Source organism: Ailuropoda melanoleuca, chromosome 2 (genome assembly GCF_002007445.2).
Source record: "Ailuropoda melanoleuca isolate Jingjing chromosome 2, ASM200744v2, whole genome shotgun sequence".
NCBI classification, from domain to species: Eukaryota; Metazoa; Chordata; class Mammalia; order Carnivora; family Ursidae; genus Ailuropoda; species Ailuropoda melanoleuca.
The window spans coordinates 62,958,635-62,977,428 of NC_048219.1; the positions used below are offsets into that span (position 1 = coordinate 62,958,635).

General features: G+C 37.8%; 1 protein-coding gene across 2 annotated transcripts in view; it reads left to right on the forward strand.

The window, feature by feature from the left end:
• Positions 1 to 309: 309 nt before the first annotated feature.
• MTF2 (metal response element binding transcription factor 2) overlaps positions 310 to 18,794 on the forward strand; it is a 59,360-nt gene continuing 40,875 nt past the window's right edge. Inside the window, exon 1 of one of the 2 annotated variants that reach the window (XM_034653922.1) lies at positions 310 to 585. Coding sequence is in view for 1 of the 2 variants with exons in the window: in XM_011223310.3 (XP_011221612.1) it covers positions 581 to 585 (5 nt within the window). In the remaining variant the exon portion in view is untranslated. The remainder of the gene's footprint in view (positions 586 to 18,794) is intronic. The other variant, XM_011223310.3, reaches the window with a different exon arrangement.

Consider the following 18,794-nt stretch of genomic DNA (forward strand, 5'->3'; position numbering starts at 1 on the left):
GAAGGGAAATCGGCAAGACAAGATGTAGAGAGCGCTGTCGCATTTTTCCGGGAAACAAAATATGCACAGAGCACACTGGACACGACGCTTTCCTTTATAAGAGAAACAGCAGTAACACAACCCACGACCAGGAGCGCAGAGATCACTATTGTGTTAGCGCCGGCGGCGGAAGGACTTAGCCCCACCGCTACGTTAAAGAGTCCTTCTTTGTTCATCTTCGGCCAGAGACGCACAGCGCGGTGTTCTTCCGCGCTCGCTGCACAGTCCCCGCCCCCTCGCAGCCCTGGAGAGCTGCCATTCGGCACCGGAGTCGCTCCGCGTTCCCAGAATGCACCGGCAGTCCGCGGGAAACCAAAATGGCGAAGGGCTGTAGCTAAGTGGGCTGTGTTTGAGGCCGGTCTAAAAGCTCACTCTATTCTCAACCCTCGTCCCCAGGACCTCGGTTTGTGCGTGTGCATGTGCGGGATGCCCGGTGGGGCGGGTGCCCAGTAAGTGCTTGGACTCGCAGGGGAAGCGCCCAAGGGGACGTGATTGGTTGTTTTTTCCTGTATGAAGCGGTTGGCACCACTGAAGTGACCGAATGAGGTGAGAGACCTTGGCCTGGGAACCAGGCTCTTCCGGAGGAGGGGGGGGTGGAGACAAGGAAGAAAGGAAGCAAGTATAAAAGGGAAAGATGGAGGATCGAAGTGGGGGTGGGATCTCCAGTGTGTGTATGTGGGTCCCTTGCATTCATGCATATGTTGAAAAGAATGGGTAGAATGGAGTAGTCATTTAGGTGTTGGAGAAAATAGGGAGCGAGCAAGGCATTGAGGAAGTCGGTTGGAGGACCAAGATGAAACGTTGAGACGGGGAAGCTGTTTTTGGAGGGGCAGGAAGGAACCTGGGGGCGGGAGACGGTTGGAGGGGCAGGATGAACCTGGTGATGAGGGGGTGGGGAAGGGAGGGGAGGAGCCGTTAGGAAATGCGGACTGGGGGAGACGTGGGGAGCTGAATGAAGGGGCTGCCTGGGACCTTAGGGGGCGCAAAGGGAAGTAGCATGGAACCAGAGAGTGGTGGAATTGTATGGAATTGGGGTGAGGGGCTGGAGTAGAAGGGCAGGATGGAGTACGAGGATAAGGGAAGCACTAAGTGGAGCCAGGAAGCAAACCCTGAAGGCTTTAAACGGGAGAAGGGAGAGGGAAAGTGTGAGGTGGGAGAGAGACACCTTATATTTGGAGCGCACAATGAATCTAACTCATCCCTCCTCGGATGTATATATGTATTATTCATTTTTACAACTGAGGTAATTACCGTTCAAGGGATTTTAACTAATTTGCCAAGATTTCTTAACATATTTTGGTAGTGCCAGAACTCTTAACTCTGTGTGTTTTACAATCTGGTGTCTTTGGTTGCTAGAATTTTTCTTTGGAAGCAACTAGAGGGAACAGATGGATTTATCGGGGTGATTTGACGAACAGAGAGGGTTCGTGAACAATGGAAAAAGGGATATGGAATGTTATTCTGTTCTTTAAAACATTTAACTCTGGTTAAAGTTAGAACCATTTACAAATAAAAATATGCAGACCTAGGTAGGCCTGTGTATAACGTCAGAAAGCACCATGTGAGGTCAGTACAGAACTAGGAATATGTAAATAGTGCCTGATTTAATTTGACTCCAGATGCTCCGGTAGTAGTAACTTTCTCCTTCAACACTGATTCCATGTGACCCTTCTGTATACTTTGCCTACAGGCTGGTTTCAATTTCCATGTTTTCATTCTGTCTTGAGAATTCCTTTTTTTTTTGTTTTGGGCAGTAGATTGCAAAGACTGAATCTGAAAGTATTTTATGAGGGTAAAGTAAAATGTACTTGCGTTCTTAAGTGACCTTTTCAAAGGTTTGAAAATGCTTTAACATGGAGCCATTTTGACTAACAGCTTTTAGGTGCCCAGGAGTTTTGGCAAGGAAAGAGTTGATTTTAAATTTCTTAACATAGAGCATTCCATTCTTGGTATTTACAATGTTATTCACACTCCAGCCATTTGCAGTGATAGCTTGAGAGGGAATACAAGGTGAAATTCTTTTTGTTTTTTTAGGTTCCTAAATATAAAAACATACTCAAATTCACATTTTAAGTTTGCTCACCTTCAGTTTTTTTTAAAGTGCTAAAAATATTCTAAAATATTTGAATTATGAGTGCACCTGTTTCCTGGTGCTGCATATTCATGTTAATAGCATTAACGGAAATCTGTACCTAATCAGGATGAAAGGCACACACAATTTTAGAACTAGAAGTATAGAAATCATCTGGTTAAATTTTTTTTCTTGATGAAACAAAATATATTTAATGATCTTTTTAATTATGCTAGTTGCTTCTAAGCTCAGTTTGGAAAGGGATTTTATTCTGTGTATTTTGCTATGGGTCATAAATTCTTTGATGTCATTGATTTATAAATATACCTTTCATTAGATCCTTGACTGGAAGGGTAATTTGTTTTATTCTTATTTCAGTATGATCTTTATATCTGACTTTAGGAAACTGGTGGTATAGTAATAATCTATTTTAACAGAGAGGGAAATTTGCCCCTTAGGAGTTGTCATGGCCAACATCTGTAGCTGGGTGGTTCTGAAAGTGAAATTTAACTGCTGTTTCAGTTAGTCTGAACTTCCATGAATGATATTCTTTGGTTGATATTTTTATGCTTTGTTTTTCTTGTTTTTCAGGATTTGTTTATTGCAATAAAATGCAGTATAACAACCCTAAATTAGAATGTAGAAGTTTCTCTGTGGATATTTTTATGTATTGGTGTAGTGCTGTTCAGTGGAACTTTCTGCACTGATGGCAGTGATCTGTATCTGCTCTATCCAGTATGGTAGCTAATAGCCACATGTGGATGTTGAACACTAGACATGTAGCTGGTTTGACTGAGAACTGGATTTATAATTTAATTCAATTCATTAAAACTAAGTTTTAAGTGGCCATATGTAGCTAGTGGCCACTGTGTTAGACAGCATAGCATTAGGGGTTATTGCATCCATTTATTAGGAATTGTCACATCTGATAACCATGGAAACCACAGGAACCCAAGGGTAAGGAACTATCTTGGAACTAAGTATTGAAATTCTCTTCGTACATTTTTAAGATGAAGTATTCATTTTTGCCTCACACCTGGTCTGTCATATCTCTGCAAAAGAATGAAGAAGGTAGCAACTTCTCTGATCTTTTATTATTATTATTTTAAAGATTTTATTTATTTATTTGCATGGGAGCCGAGGGGGAGAGATGCCTGAGGGGGAGAGGGAGAAACAGACTCCCCACTGAGCCTGGAGCCCAACTCAGGACTCCCTATCAGGACTGTGATCATGACCTGAGCCAAGACAGAGGCTTAACCAACTGAGCCACTCAGGTTCCCCTTCTCTGATCTTTTAATATATGATTCTGTTTCCTTTGTCAAAAGACAATAAGGATGGATGTTAAGAAAGTTAGTTTACTCTGTTATTTTTTTAAAAATTACTTGTTTTTTTTAATAATCAGTTAAAAAATCTTTTTATTAAGGGAAATTTAGAAACATATACAAAGTGAACAGAATATTATAATAAACTTTTTTGTATCCCTGCTTGTTTCATCTATATCTCTATGTACTCCCCATGCCTCCCCATTGTTTTTATTATTTTAAAAAGCTTTTCTAGGTAAAATTTACATATATTAAATATATACTTTTAAAATAATAACTTCAATGAGGTGATGCATATATCATATTTATATGTATATAACTCACATGTTTGTACCCTTTTAAGGTGCAATTTTAGTATATTCACAAAGTTGTGCAGCCATCACCATTACCTAATTTCAGAACATTTTCATCAGCCCAAAATGAAAATCTGTAACCGTTAGCAGTCACTTTCCATTATTCCCTCCAACTACCCCTGGCAACCACTAATTAACCTTCTGTGTTTATATTTTGCCTGTCCTGGACATTCACATTAATAGAACCATATAATATATGGCCTTTTGTGTCTGGCTTCTTTCAGTTAGCATAATGTTTTCAGGTATGTTCATGTTATAGCATGTATCATTTTTATGGCCAAAATACGTTTCATTGTATGGATATATATTTCATTTTGTTAATCCATTCATCAGTTGATGGGCATTTGGTTGTTTCTCCTTTTTGCTGTTAATAGTTTTTTATTTGCAGTGAATGTTTATTTACAGGATTTGTGTGGACATGTGGTTCATTTCTCTTGGATACATATCTAGGAGTGGAATTGCTGGGTCAGATGACATCTCTATGTTTAACATTTCGAGAAACTGTCAAACTGTTTTCCAAAGAGCCTGCACCTTTTTACAGTCTCACCAGCAACTATGAGGGTTCCACTTTCTCTACATCCTTACCAATACTTGTCCATCTTTTTGGTTATAAGCATCCTAGTGGGTGTGCCGTGGTATATCATTGTGGTTTTGATTTGCATTACCCTGATGACTAATGATGTTGAGCATCTCTTCCATGTAGTTATTGGCCTTTTGTATACCCTCTTTGGAGAACTGTCTGTTCAGGTCCTTTGCCTATTTAAAAAATTGGATTGTTTATGCTTTCGCTGTTGAGTTGTAAGCATTCTTTATGTGGTTTGGATATAGGTCCCTTATCAGATGTGTGGTTTGCAATTATTGACTCCTGTTCTTTGGGTTGTTTTTTCACTTGATGATGTCCTTTGAAGCACAAATTCTTTGATTTTGATAAGTCTATCCTTTTTCTTGTTTTGCTTGTTTTTTTTTTTTTTTTTTTTTAAGGATTTTGTTTATTTATTTGACAGCATAAGCAGGGGGAGCAGCTGGCAGAGGGAGAGGGAGAAGCAGGCTCCCCGCTGAGCAGGATGCCCATGAGGGGCTTGTGCTTTTGATGTCATATCTAAGAAAATGTTGCCTAACACAGGGTGACACAGATTTACTCCTATTTTTTTCTCTAAGAATTATAGACATTTAGTATGTGACCCATTTTGAGTTTATTTTTGTATGTGGTGTGAGGTAGGTGTCCAGCTTCGTTTTTTTAGGTGTGAATACCAACAGCCCTGAACCATTTGTTAAAAAGACTCTTCTTCCCTATTGAACTGTTTTGACAGTCTTTTCAAAGATCAGCTGAACATAAATGTAAGGATTTGTTTCTAAATTCTCAACTTTATTCCATTTGTGTGTCCTTATGCCTGCATAATAATGTCTCGATTATTGTTCCTTTGTATTAACTTTTGAAATGGGGAAGTATGAGTCCTTTGGTTTTCTTGTTGGATATTCTGGGTTTCTTGTTCTTCTATATGAATTTTAGGGGCAGTCTGTTAATTTTTGCAAAAAAGGCGCAGCTGGGATTTTGATAGATATTGTAATGAATCTGTAGATCGACTTGGGAAATACTGCCATCTTAAAAATATTAACATCCAGAAACGTGGGATATCTTCTTTCCAGTTATGTAGGTTTTATTTAATTGCTTTCTCTTTGTTATGTAGTTTTCATTGTACACGCCTTATATCTTTTTGTTGTTGTTAAATTTATTCCTAAGTATTTTGTTCTTTTTTTTGGCGCTGTTACAAATGGAATTTTTTCACTTAATTTCATTTTCAGGTTATTCATTGGTAGCATATAGAAATGTATTTGACTGTTGTATATTAATCTTGTGTTCTGCAACTTTGCTGATCTGGTTTATTCTAGTAGGGTTTGTGTGTGTGTGTGTGTGTGTGTGTATCCTGAATCATTTTTTCAGTTTTGGTGTGTGTGTGTGTGTGTGTGTGTGTGTGTGTGTATCCTGAATCATTTTTTCAGTTTTGTAGCACAGTTTCCTCACAGTGTCAATTTTGTGTCATCTTGAGTATTGGTGACAGTATTTCTTAAGCTAATCTCTATGAGAATTAAAGTAATTATTAGGGGCGCCTGGGTGGCTCAGTCGTTAAGCGCCTGCCTTCGGCTCAGGGCGTGATCCTGGAGTCCTGGGATCAAGCCCCACATCAGGCTCCTCTGCTGGGAGCCTGCTTCTTCCTCTCCCACTCCCCCTGCTTGTGTTCCCTCTCTCGCTGGGCTGTCTCTGTCAAATAAATAAATAAAATCTTAAAAAAAAATAAAGTAATTATATAAAAATTGGTGCTGGGCTCTATTGCAGATTTATTGTTAACTATAGCAGGTCTACTCTTGATTCTCACTTTGGGAAACCAGTTGAACATGTCTGGTTTACTATGTACCCCACCTTCTCTCACAACCATTTGGTTTCTGTAGGGATACAAGATGCCTCAGTATTTTCTTTAATATTTCGTTCCCATTGGCTGTGAACACCAATTCTCTATGTTTTGATGCTGGTGCTCTTAGTGTATTCATATGCATTGGCAATGAGGAGTACTTTGCTCATGCTGCTTGGCTAGTGGGTGGATTATAAGATATCACCAGTTATAACACAGACCTACATTTCAAAGAGTTAAAATGTGAAAATTGTCCTTTAGTTAATGACTTCTCTAGGCAGTAGGACCAACCAATTGGAACTTTTTAGGCAAAGGAGTAATTAAAACAGGTTTTCCATACTGCACATTGAAAGTGCATTAATTAAAGGATGGGTTGGTAGCAGGAAGATCAATTAGGGAAGTATATGTTAATAGTGCAGGCAAGAGCTGAGCTGATAATGACCTGAAATAAGGCAGTGGTTGTAGGATTTTTGAGAGGTGATCTTTAAGGAATAATTAGGACTTCGTGAATATTTGGAGGGTCAGGGAAGAGGGAAGAATCAAATAACACTTCTAGATTAAGAACTTGTGAGACAGTAATGACATTAACTTAGTAGTGGCATTAGCTGGAAAAAGGGGAGGAATTTGAAGAAAATGTCAGTTTTGTTAGGGTTCTGGGAGAATCCAGGTTTGAGATATCTAGTGCGCAGTTGGCAGTAAGGGTCTGAAGCTTGTAAGACAGGATGGGGCTGGAGATGTAGACATTGATAACAGATAAAAATTAAGTGAAGCAGGGCACCTGGTTGGCGCAGTCGGTTGAACGTCTGTTTTAGGCTCCAGTGATGATCCCAGAGTCCTGGGATTGAGTCCCGTGTTGGCCACCTGCTCAGCGGGGAGTCTGCTTTTCCTTCTCCCCTGCTTATGCTCTATCTCACTCTCACACAAAAAAATAAAACCTTTTTAAAAAAATTAAGGGAAGCATTAGGAGAACGTGACTATTTAAGACAAGCAGAATGTGTGGGGCAAAAGAAGGGAACCCTAGACAATTCCCAATATTAAAGTGTTGGCAGAGGATGAAGAATCAGTATGGAAGCATCAGAAAGGTGGGAGAAGGTGTTAGGTATTTCAGAAACCAAAGAAAGTGAATTTCAAGAAAAAGGTCATGACTATCAGTTATTACACAAAGATGAAGTATGGTGAGAACTGAAATTAGAACATTGTCTATCTAGTATTTGGTGATTTGGAGGTCTTTGATAACAATTGTTAACAGTAATCAGGACAGTCAATTTGTAATGGATTAAGTGGAATGTACTTTTTTAAGTTTATTGGTGAAGGAATGAGAAAAATGAAGAAATAATTTGTAAGGACTGTTTTTGTTTTTGATTTGATTTTGGTTATGGCAGGTTTGCATCAAGAAAAGTTAAGATTTAAAATAAATAAAGGAGGTAATTGATAAAGTGAGATTACTCTCTAATATTGGAGAGAAGAGGCATGTCCTCTTTACAGAAGTGAATTAGGTACATGCTTTTGTGGGTAGGTTTAGGGGAAGGATGAGTGGGGAGAAAGTTGAGGAATTTCATGTTTGTAGCTTTTGTTTTCTTTGAAATAAGACCCTCCCTTTTGTGTGAAGAAGTTGAATGACCCAACAGACCTTCTACCATGTTCCTCCTTCTGAAGGTTTGTACGTAACAAAAATGATTTTTTTTAAAAGAACTTTTTGTTGTGCATTAATAACTTTGCATGTATGTCTCAGGATAACATCTAAGCTTTTTGAAAAATATGTGTTGACTTCTGATTTCAATTTCCCAGAGGTCAGGAGACTAGATCTTAATCATTTTGAACTTTCAGCTTTCTGAGGAGTGGCTGGCACATGTACCACTTTATTATTCCTAGGAGAGGTGTTTGTGTTTTTGTTTTTTAGAATAGTTTTTTAATACTAAGATGCCCTAAATGTACAAGAACAAAATAAACCAATTTTCACTGAGGAGAGACAGTGTCATTTCCTCCTGTCCTCAACATTAATCTTTCATGAGTGCTTGAACCCCTCTGTTGACTATCTGAGGACTTTTTGATAGCAATTTGCAAATTCTCCATTAGGTAGATAGCATTTTATGCAATGGTTAAGAGCACTTACCTACAGGAAAACAGCAAAACTAAAGGGCAACGTTCGGAATGGGACAAGATATTTGCAAATGAAATATCTAATGAAGGGTTGGTATCCAAAATGTATAAAGAACTTATTGAACTCAATACCAAAAAAACAATAATCCAGTTGAGAAATGGACAGAGGACATGAATAGACATTTTTCCAAAGAAGGAATACAGATGGCTAACAGACACATGAAAAGATGCTCAACATCATCATCCGGGAAATACAAATCAAAATTGCAATGAAATAGCGCCTCACACCCGTCAGAATGACTAAAATTAACAGTCCAGAAAACAGCAGATGTTGGCAAGGATGCAGAGAAAGGGGAACCCTCTTACACTGCTGGTGGGAATGCAAACTGATGCAGCAACTCTGGAAAACAGTATGAAGGTTCCTCAAAAAGCTGAAAATAGAACTACCTGAAGATCCAGCATTTGCACCACTAGGTATTTACCCAAAGGATACAAAAACACTGATTCAAAGGGACACATCCACTCTGGTGTTTATAACAACATCAACAAGACCCAAATTATGGAAAGAGCCCAAATGTCCATCAACTGATGAATGGATAAAGAGGTGGTATACACACACACATGCACACACACACGATGGAATAATTACTCAGCCATAGGAAAGAATGAAATCCTGCCATTTGTAATGATGTGAATGGAGCTGGAGTGTATTATGCTAAGCAAAATAAGTCCGTCAGTGAAAGACAAATACCACATGATTTCACTCATATGAGGAATTTAGGAAACAAAACAGGTGAACATAGAAAAAAAATGAGAGAGACATACCATAAAACAGACTCTTAGCTATAGAGAACAAACTGAGGGGGGAGAGATGGGGGGCACTTGCTGTGATGAGCACTGGGTGTTAATGTAAGTGATGAATCACTAAATTCTAGAAACTAATATACTGTTCTGTTAACTAACTAAAATTTAAATAAAAACTTGAAACAAAACAAAAGCACTTATCTATTACTGAAAATAGATTTATATTAAATTTCAAAACATTCTCATAATATAGTTTTGGATCCTAACAACATTACCTCGTAAACATAAGTTAACATCAACAAATATCTCTTGGTTGCCCCTCTTGAAGAAAATACTTGGTACTATATGCTATGGAGAATTCATTTTCTTATTTGTTCAACAAATATTATTGAGGACTTCCTATGTGGGACATTGTCTTAGGTGTTAGAAATACATTGTTGAACAACATAGGCGTTTATACTGCCTTTGTGGAGTATGAAGTATTTTGAAGGAGTCACACACCCACACACAAAACAAGTAAACACACAGCATCATAAATGTAGTGTTTTTTCCTAAAACTGTTTAAACTGACTTTAATCATGAGGAAACAATAGGACAAATCCACAATGTATAGCATGTTACCGTTCAGCTTAGAAGTCAGAAGATAGTTGGCTTCAAAAAATACCCTGTTAAAATGAAACAAGGATGCAGTTGAGATTAAAGGAAAGGGAAGAGACATGACAGAATACAGTGTGTGAATTTTGACTTGATCCTAGATTTTGAAAAAGCTTTAAAGAATATTTTTGTGTCAATTGGAGAATTTGGACTGTACATTAGGCAATAATATTAATGTTAAATTTGCTGGGTATGATAATAGTCTTAGGGCTGCATGGGACAAAGTTCATTCAGGGGGTACATGCTGATATTTACAGGTGAAGTGTTATGATGTCTGCAACTTTCACATGGATCAGCAAAAAAATGTATGTGTATGGGGGTGAGAGAGAGAATTGTGAAACATTAACTGGTGAATCTAGGTGAAGAAGAGTATATAGATATTTTTTTCTGATTATAGTTGGCAATTTTCAAAATAAAGATTGGAGAAAAATGTAGTTGCAGGTTATAATAAGCACTTTAAAGAACAAGAGTTCTCTGAGAGAATACTGTAGAGTGCAGCTACTTTAATAGAGTTACTTAGAAGAATCAGCTATGCAGAGTGCAGGAGTGGGGAGGACAGATTTGGTAGTAGGAACGGTATGTATGGATGTCTTGGGTGAAAGATCTTGGTTTTTGAAGAATTGAACCCTGTATGGCTAGATCTTAAGACGCAAAGATGTAATAACTCCTGCAGGAGGAAAAAACTAATGTGATGCTGTATTTGTAGCCTTTTCAGCCTAGAAAATATCTTTTAAAAAAATTCATTATGGAAAATTTATTTTTAATTAAAAGTTTTTAATTAAGTTTTAATTTTAATTCCAGTATAGTTAACATACAGTATTATATTAGTTTCAGATGTACGATATAGTGATTCAGTAATTTCGTGTATCACCTAGTACTCATCACGATAAGTGCACTTTTTTTAATAAAGATTTTATTTATTTATTTGACAGCGAGAGAGCGCAGGTAGGAGGAAGTAGAGGGAGAGAGAGAAGCAGGCTCCCCGCTGAGCAGGGAGCCCACTGATGGGGGGCTTGATCCCAGGTTTCTGGGATCATGATCTGAGCCTAAGGCAGACGCTTAACCATCTGAGCCACCCAGGTGCCCGGATTAGTGCACTCTTTAATCCCCGTCACCTATTTAACTGATCGTCCCACCCACTCCCTTCTGGTAACCATCAGTTTGTTCTGTATAATTAATAGCCTCTTTCTTGGTCTCTTTCTTTTTTTTCCCCTTTCTCCTTTATGTGTTTCTTAAATTTCACAATTGAGTGAATTCACATGGTATTTGTCTTTCTCTGACTTGACTTACTTTGCTTAGTATTATACTCTCTAGCTCCATCCATGTCCAGCCTAGTAAATATTTTAATGTTTTAGTTTTGTTTGAACTATTTTTAAAGTCCTTTAGTATTTATCTGCATGAGACTCTTAAATGCAGAACTTTGAAAAAATAGAGACAGATGTCCTTGAGTTTTTGTGTCAGATGTCAAAATCGGGACAGCCAGCTTTTCCTATCCTAGGAAACTTAACCAAGTTGAATCATCTTTAGAAATGCCTTTTATTATTGGTAGACTTAAATTAGGCCAGTAAAAGCCTTGTGGCTAAATATACAATGGGCCAGAGGCTTGATAATGTCAATGAATCTCATTTCACCATTAGTTAAGTCTGACAGTGTTTTTGGCCTTACCACTGTTTTTTTTGACCAGTTCGTGATTGAGATCCCAAATGACAAATGCCAGGAATAACTTTGTCTAAAAGACAATGTGGCTTGCTAGAGTTTACCATATATTAAGAGTCAAGAGTTTGGGGATGTAATCAAGCATTACCTGAATTTTTAGAACTTCAATGGAGTGATTTTACTTTTGAGTTACATATTTCTTATTGGTTAAAGGGAATAATGTTCTCTGCTTCCTATCTTCTGACATTTTTATTAGGAGAAATTGAGATGTGAATGCTCTTGAGAAAGTTAAACACTGTGTAGTAAGGTGATGTTATTTTCAATCCCTTTTAATCTGTCTGCTCTGCTACCCAAGATCCATTTCATACTTTTAGGAATTGGAACTTTAAACCGTGGGGCAGCGTTAGTGGCTCGAAGTAAGGATACCTAAGTTTTATTATTTCTTCCTCCCTGGTCTTAGGACCAAATTCTGCAGGATTATAATGAAAATTTTGAACTTTCCATTTAGTTCATTTTCTCCTGAATTGTTAGTGTAGTTTCACATATGTATTGTAATCAGCCTTAGCAGTTATAGACATGAATATTTGCAGTTATTTATGGTTTTTATGTATATTATTGGTATTGTTGGTTTTGGTGTTTTTAATCTGTAGTTACTTGCTATCCATCACATGTACAAGATAACTAGTCACTCACAACTAATATATCATCAAGAATCTACAAACTAATATTATTAGCTAGTATTAAATTCTCATTGTGGGGACATTCTGTTTTCCATTTACACAAATAGTTTAGGTGACTGTGGATATTGTGTTGTATAGGCTTAACCAGTTATGTTTTTATTTTTATTTATTTTTATTTTTTAAATATTTTATTTATTTATTTGACAGAGAGAGAGACAGCCAGCGAGAGAGGGAACACAAGCAGGGGGAGTGGGAGAGGAAGAAGCAGGCTCCCAACGGAGAAGCCCGATGCGGGGCTCGATCCCAGGGCTCTGGTATCATGCCCTGAGCTGAAGGCAGACGCTTAATGACTGAGCCACCCAGGCACCCCTAACCAGTTATATTTTTAATCCAATACATTCTTGAAGTCTAATACTGTCTCTAAATGGTATTTCTTTGCCATTCTGAAAATACTTGATATGTTATATGTAACAGTGTTATTTATAATTCTTTAAAAGTTAAAATATTTTTTGGGGCACCTGGGTGGCTCAGTTGGTTAAGTGTATGCCTTCCGCTCATGTCATGACCAGGGTCCTGGGATGGAGCCCCATGGTAGGCTCCTGGCTCAGGGGGCAGTCTGTTTCTCTCTTTCCCCTCTGCCCCTCCTTCCTGCTCATGCTCTCTTGATCCTCTCAAACAAATAAAATCTTTTTAAAAAGTTATAATCTTTTTCTTATAGTTCATAAAAATTTTTGTGATCACAAAAATACTATATACTTGTTGCAAAAGCCTAAATATACAGAAATGTTCTATAAAACTGAAATTTTATCATAAATTCTAAGATATTTAGATATCTTTTATGTAATTTCATGAAGAGAGCTTAAGCCACACTTGCTGAAAGTGTAAACATCTTTGTCACTGTCTGACCTGTTAGGTGGCTAAACTATTTTTAATTCTAGAGGTCTCAGGCTGAACTTGAGGTCCGGGTAGAGACTCTGCTAGTTTGCCTCTGCTTTTAGTTTCAATCTTCAAGTGAGATGAAATTAAGTACAATTTTAGAAGACTTTTTGGCTTTTTATTTCTGTATTTAAATACATGAACAAATTTGGAGCTGAGTAGTAGAATATATGTATTCATAGGATTCATAGTAGAATATGTGCATTCATGTTTGCTTGATGGGTGTAAGACTTATTTACTAGTATGTGTATTAAGTATAGGCTTTCACTAATTCAAGAGGTAATTACTAAGTACCTACTTTGTGGCAGACACTAAGAAAAGTTTGAGAGATCTAGTGATAAGCAAAACATTTTCTTTCAGTTGTAATTTGAAATGCAAATCCCATTTGTGTACATGGAGTCATTTAGGTAGTACATCTAAAATATTGTTTGATTCAGCATTTCATATAAATGTTACACAGAAGATTCAATCATCACTATATGCAAATAAGAGTAGGTTTCTTAGATTATGATGCTTATGGTTATTTTTCCTTTAGTTTCAACAATTCTTCATTCTTATAGCAACAGCTTGTATTAATGTTCAGATATTTCCCACCCCAAAACCTCCTTTGACTTTCTTATTAAGAAGCTAAAATTTTAGAAAAAGTAAGCTGAACTGAGCATGTTAGTCTTTGCTTCTAAGCCCCGTGTGGTCTGGCATTTGAACTCTGTGGTCGTAAGTGACTTTGGAATTGTTAACTTCAGTAAACAGTTTATATTACTCATTTTACTTATTAACCTGTTAGGTACATACTGCTACCTCTTTTTTCTTAGTTGTCGTTCCTTGTTTTTCTTATGATACTCTTTTTCTGGGTTATCTCTTTTATTTCTGTGGTGACTTCTTCCCTCAGAGGATTTGTTTGCCTGTCATTCCAGTAAGAGTTTTCCAAAGATTCTCTGATTTGACTTTCGTGAACCATTAACTGTCTTTGGCAGAATGGAGATAGTATACTGACATAGGGTTGCCAGCTTTTTATTTTGGAAAGTAAGAATGTTTTTAAAAACTGTCACTTACCTACCTTCGTTTCACTAAAGAAAAGGTATTAAGAGTGTAAGAAGGGTATGCTCTCAAAATACGAAATAACTTAAGTTGATTAATTTTAACTAAATATATTGTCTTTGTTTTTCTTACTTTGCTGTAGATTGGCACTGGTTTGTGAACTTGATTACATTTGAGAACCACTGCTTTAAAACTGTAGTTTCTTGAGCTGATTCGGTGAGGGAGTGGGGAGTTCTCGTGGTCTAATGTTAGGGGTAAACTGTAAAGTTTGTCTTAACATATCAAAGCTTCTAAGATAGTTCTGTGAAAAAGCCCCCTAGTTTATTTGGTATTAGAGCACCTTTTCACTTAGTAAGTAGTTAATTTTTTAAAATAAAATACACTTTCTAAGGGTGAAACATCGAGCTCTAGTTATAAAATTCTAAAAAGATGTGATTTTTTTATATATGTTCCCTCTACCTTTCTTAGAGGCAACTGCTTTTAACTCTTAGCTGTCTCTTTATATTTCTAAGTAAACATTCCGTTGTTTGATGCATCAAGTTTGGACTTTTTTCAATAATGTTAGATGAGGAATTTCTCTGATAGCCCCTTCTATTCTTTTTTTTTTTTTTTAAGTTTTTTTTATTTATTTGACAGTGATAGAGACAGCCAGAGAGGGAACACAATCAGGGGGAGTGGGAGAGGAAGAAGCAGGCTCATAGCGGAGGAGCCTGATGTGGGGCTCCATCCCACAACGCCGGGAACACACCCTGAGTGGAAGGCAGACACTTAACCTCTGTGCCACCTGGGCGCCCCCCCTTCTATTCTTTTAATATGCTTATACAAAAAATTTCCCTTGTATGATTACATAAACATTGATATATTGATAGAATATTGATATGGCAAAGTAATGGGTGAGGGTTAAATGAGTTATTACATGCAGAATTCTTAGAATAGCTAAACATTGTTAGCTATTTTTAGCTATTATTTCTGGGATTACATTTCTTTCTTACACAACCAGATTTAAAATATGCCTCATTAAAAAATAGAATGTGCTTAGTTTTCTTTGAACATTGACATCTTCACACATCTTTCTACTGTTCTGTAAAAATGTCTTGCAGTGTAATTTTCCAGTGTCCATCTGTCCTATAATTTATCAGTTACATTTATTTTTCTTAGAGATACTTTCCTGGAGCTCTTCTGGAGTTCTTCTCTAATCTGGACTTGTTCTCTAGACCTTACTGCACAGATTTAGTCTTGGGGCTCAACTTCATAATCACCCTGGGAATTCTTTGTATCTTCCCTGTGTTGATGCCTTTGCATCTCATTTCTGCCTTTTTTATTTTATTTTTTTTTAAGATTTTATATATTTATTTGAGAGAAAAAGAGAGAGGGAGAGCAGAGAGGGAAAAGCCGACTCCCCACTGAGCAGAGAGCCTGACGTGGGGCTCGATCCCAGGACCCTGAGATCATGACCTGAGCCGAAGGGAGATGCTTAACCAACTGAGGCACCCAGGTTCCCCTCATGTCTGACTTTTGGGTTTAATGCTTCTCTTTGATATCTTCTGTTAAGCCCAAAGAAAATGTGTTTGGGTGATAAATCTTCATAGACTTGTGATTCCACACGTTTATACTTTATGGTATGTTTACCACAAGTGTAGCTACTGTCTGTCCTGATCTATTGCTATTACAGTATCATTGACTGCAGTCCTTATGCTGTGCCTTTTATTCCCACGACTTATTTATTCCGTAACTGGAAGCCTGTATCTCCCACTCCCCTTCATCCATTTTGCCCAACCCCCACCCTTCCCCTCTGGCAACTGTTTGTTTTTTCTCAGTATTAATAGGTCTGATTCCTTTTTTTTTCTTTTGAGCGGGGGAGGGGCAAAGGGGGAAGGAGAAGGAGAGGGAGAGAAATCTCCAGCAGACTCCGTGTGCACGGAGCCAGATGTGTGGGGTTCAGTCTCAGGATCCTGAGATCATGAACTAAGCCAAAACCAAGAGTCAGACGCGTAACCAACTGAGCCACCCAGGTCCCGGGAGAGAGAGAATCTTAAGCAGACTCCACGCCCGGCATGGAGCTGGAGGTGGGACTCAATCTCACTCACACCCCTGAGATCATGACCTGAGCCAAAATCAAGAATTGGAGACTTAACCAACTGAGTCCCCCCAGAAACCCAGGTCTGTTCTTCTTCCTTCCCTCCCTCTTTTCCTCCCTCTCTCCCCACTTATGAGTGAAATCATATGGTATTTGTCTTTTTCTGTTTGACTTATTTAGCAAGATACCTTGGGGGTCCATCTATGGTGTCTCAGGTGGCAAAATCTCACCTTTATGGCTGTGTAATATTCCATTGTGTATGTATATGCCACATTTTTATTGATTCATTTATTGATGGATAGGGGTTGCTTCCATATCTTCCTATTATAAATAATGTTGCAATAAACATAGGCATATATATATATATATATATCTTTGCATTAGTGTTTTTGCTTTCTTTGAGTAAATACTCAATAGTTGAATTACTGGATCATATGGTATTTCTATTTTTAGTTTTTTGAGGAACCTCCATACTGTTTGCACAGTGGCTGTACCAGTTTATGTTCCCACCAACAGTGCGCGAGGGCTCCTTTTCTCCACGTTCTTCCCAACACTTTTTTTTGTTTGTTGTTTTTTTTTCTTTTTCAATTTTTTAGCCATTTTGACAGATGCTAAGGTTATATCTCATTGTGGTTTTGATTTGCATTTCCCTGATTAGGGATGTTGAGCATCTTTTAAAAATAAATGTTCTAAATCTTCGTAACTCCCCCCAACCCTTTTTTTAGGTGCAGATTATTTGTGGAAGAAACCAGATCATTTGACATATAAATTTCCCAGCTTGGGTTTTGCCGATTACCTCCCCATTGTGCTATTGAATATCATTTTTCTGCATTTTCCATAAATTGGTGGCTAGATGTAGAAGCTTATTATTCGAGATTGCTTGCCTTTTTTTTTTTCTTGGCCTGACTACTTCATAGGGGTGGTGTGTTCTCACCAAGAAGCATACAGTGGTTGTTTCTCTTGTGCTTTTAGAAGCCACTGGTACTCAATACCTAGGTCCATTTATTCATTAGGTGTTGAAAAATATTTTTTAAAAATTTATTCATTTTCATGTATTGGCTTATATATTTATAAAGAAAACTTACGCCATTTTCAGTAGGAACTTCACCTGTTCTCTTTGCTTTATGTTTGTTTCCCTTGATTCAGTTCTTTGAATAAACTTTCCGTCTCCTGATAGGATATACAGATAGAAGATGTGAATAGGGATCCCACTGTCCTTTTACACAGCCTTCCACATATTACTCTATTCTTTGAGCTCAACTGACCTCTGTCTTTTGAGAGAGGGAACACAAGGAGGGGGAGTGGGAGAGGAAGAAGCAGGCTCCCAGCGGGGCAGGGAGCCCGATGTGGGGCTAGATCCCAGGCTCCTGGGATCACACCCTGAGAGGAAGGCAACCGCTTAACGACTGAGCCACCCAGGCGCCCCTGACCTCTGTCTTTTGAGTCTGGTGCCACCAGTTCTTCAGTCTTTTGGGGTTCTGTGGGACAAGTGGGTTGCTTCTTGTCACTTTTTTTGCTGGGTCCTTAAGTTTAATCTTCTTCCCCGTTTTACCAGTGTTGATTATTCTTTCAGCTGCTTTCCATTTTCGTGTATTGTGATTTGGAGTTTCTTGTATACTCTAAGTATGACTGAAGATGAAATGTGTTTTAAGTTTTTCTTTTCTCTTTGTTTTAGCATGAAAAGGAGCAGAGAATCTTCACTTTGCTCTTTTATTAAAGTTTTTATCCCATTTCTCTTCTCATTTCTATCCGGGGCTCCAGATACCATCACTATTTTCCTGACTTCAAGTCTTTATTTACTTCCAAACCTGATTTTCTTCCTGAGCTGTGCGTCTTTTTATCCAACTACTTCCTAGATTTCCTGATTCGTCTTCCCAGATATTTGTCAGTTTTATCAGTCTTTTCAGTGGACCAATTTTAGTGTCATTGGTTTTCTCTGTTGTATGCTTTTCTTTCATTGATTTGTTTTTTTAATTTTTCTTTTACTTCTCTCCTCCCTCTGCAACATGAGACGGCTAATTTATTAACTTTCCGTCTTTTTTTTTTTTTTTCCTCTAGAATCTGTGCTCCACTTTTTACATCCAACTAATGAAATAAAAATGACATCTAGGATTTTTCTTATTTCAGTCGCTGATGTGACTCTGTATTCACTACAGTGCCTTTTTTTTTTCCTTTTTAACATTGAGCTATAATTGACACATAACATTACTTAGTTTCGGGTATACAATATAATGATTTGATATATGTATAAATTGCAAAATAATCACCACCATGAGTTTAGTTAACATCTATCAACATACGTAGTTACAGTATTTTTTTCCCCTTGCTATAAGAACTTTTAAGATTTACTCTTAGCAGGGGCGCCTGGGTGGCACAGCGGTTAGGCGTCTGCCTTCCGCTCAGGGTGTGATCCCGGCGTTGTGGGATCGGGCCCCACATCAGGCTCCTCCGCTATGAGCCTGCTTCTTCCTCTCCCACTCCCCCTGCTTGTGTTCCCTCTCTCGCTGGCTGTCTCTATCTCTGTCGAATAAATAAATAAAATCTTAAAAAAAAAAGGATTTACTCTTAGCAACTTTAAAATATGCAATACAGTATGATTAACTATAGTCACTATGGTGTACATTACATCCCTGTGATTTATTTATTTTATAAGTTT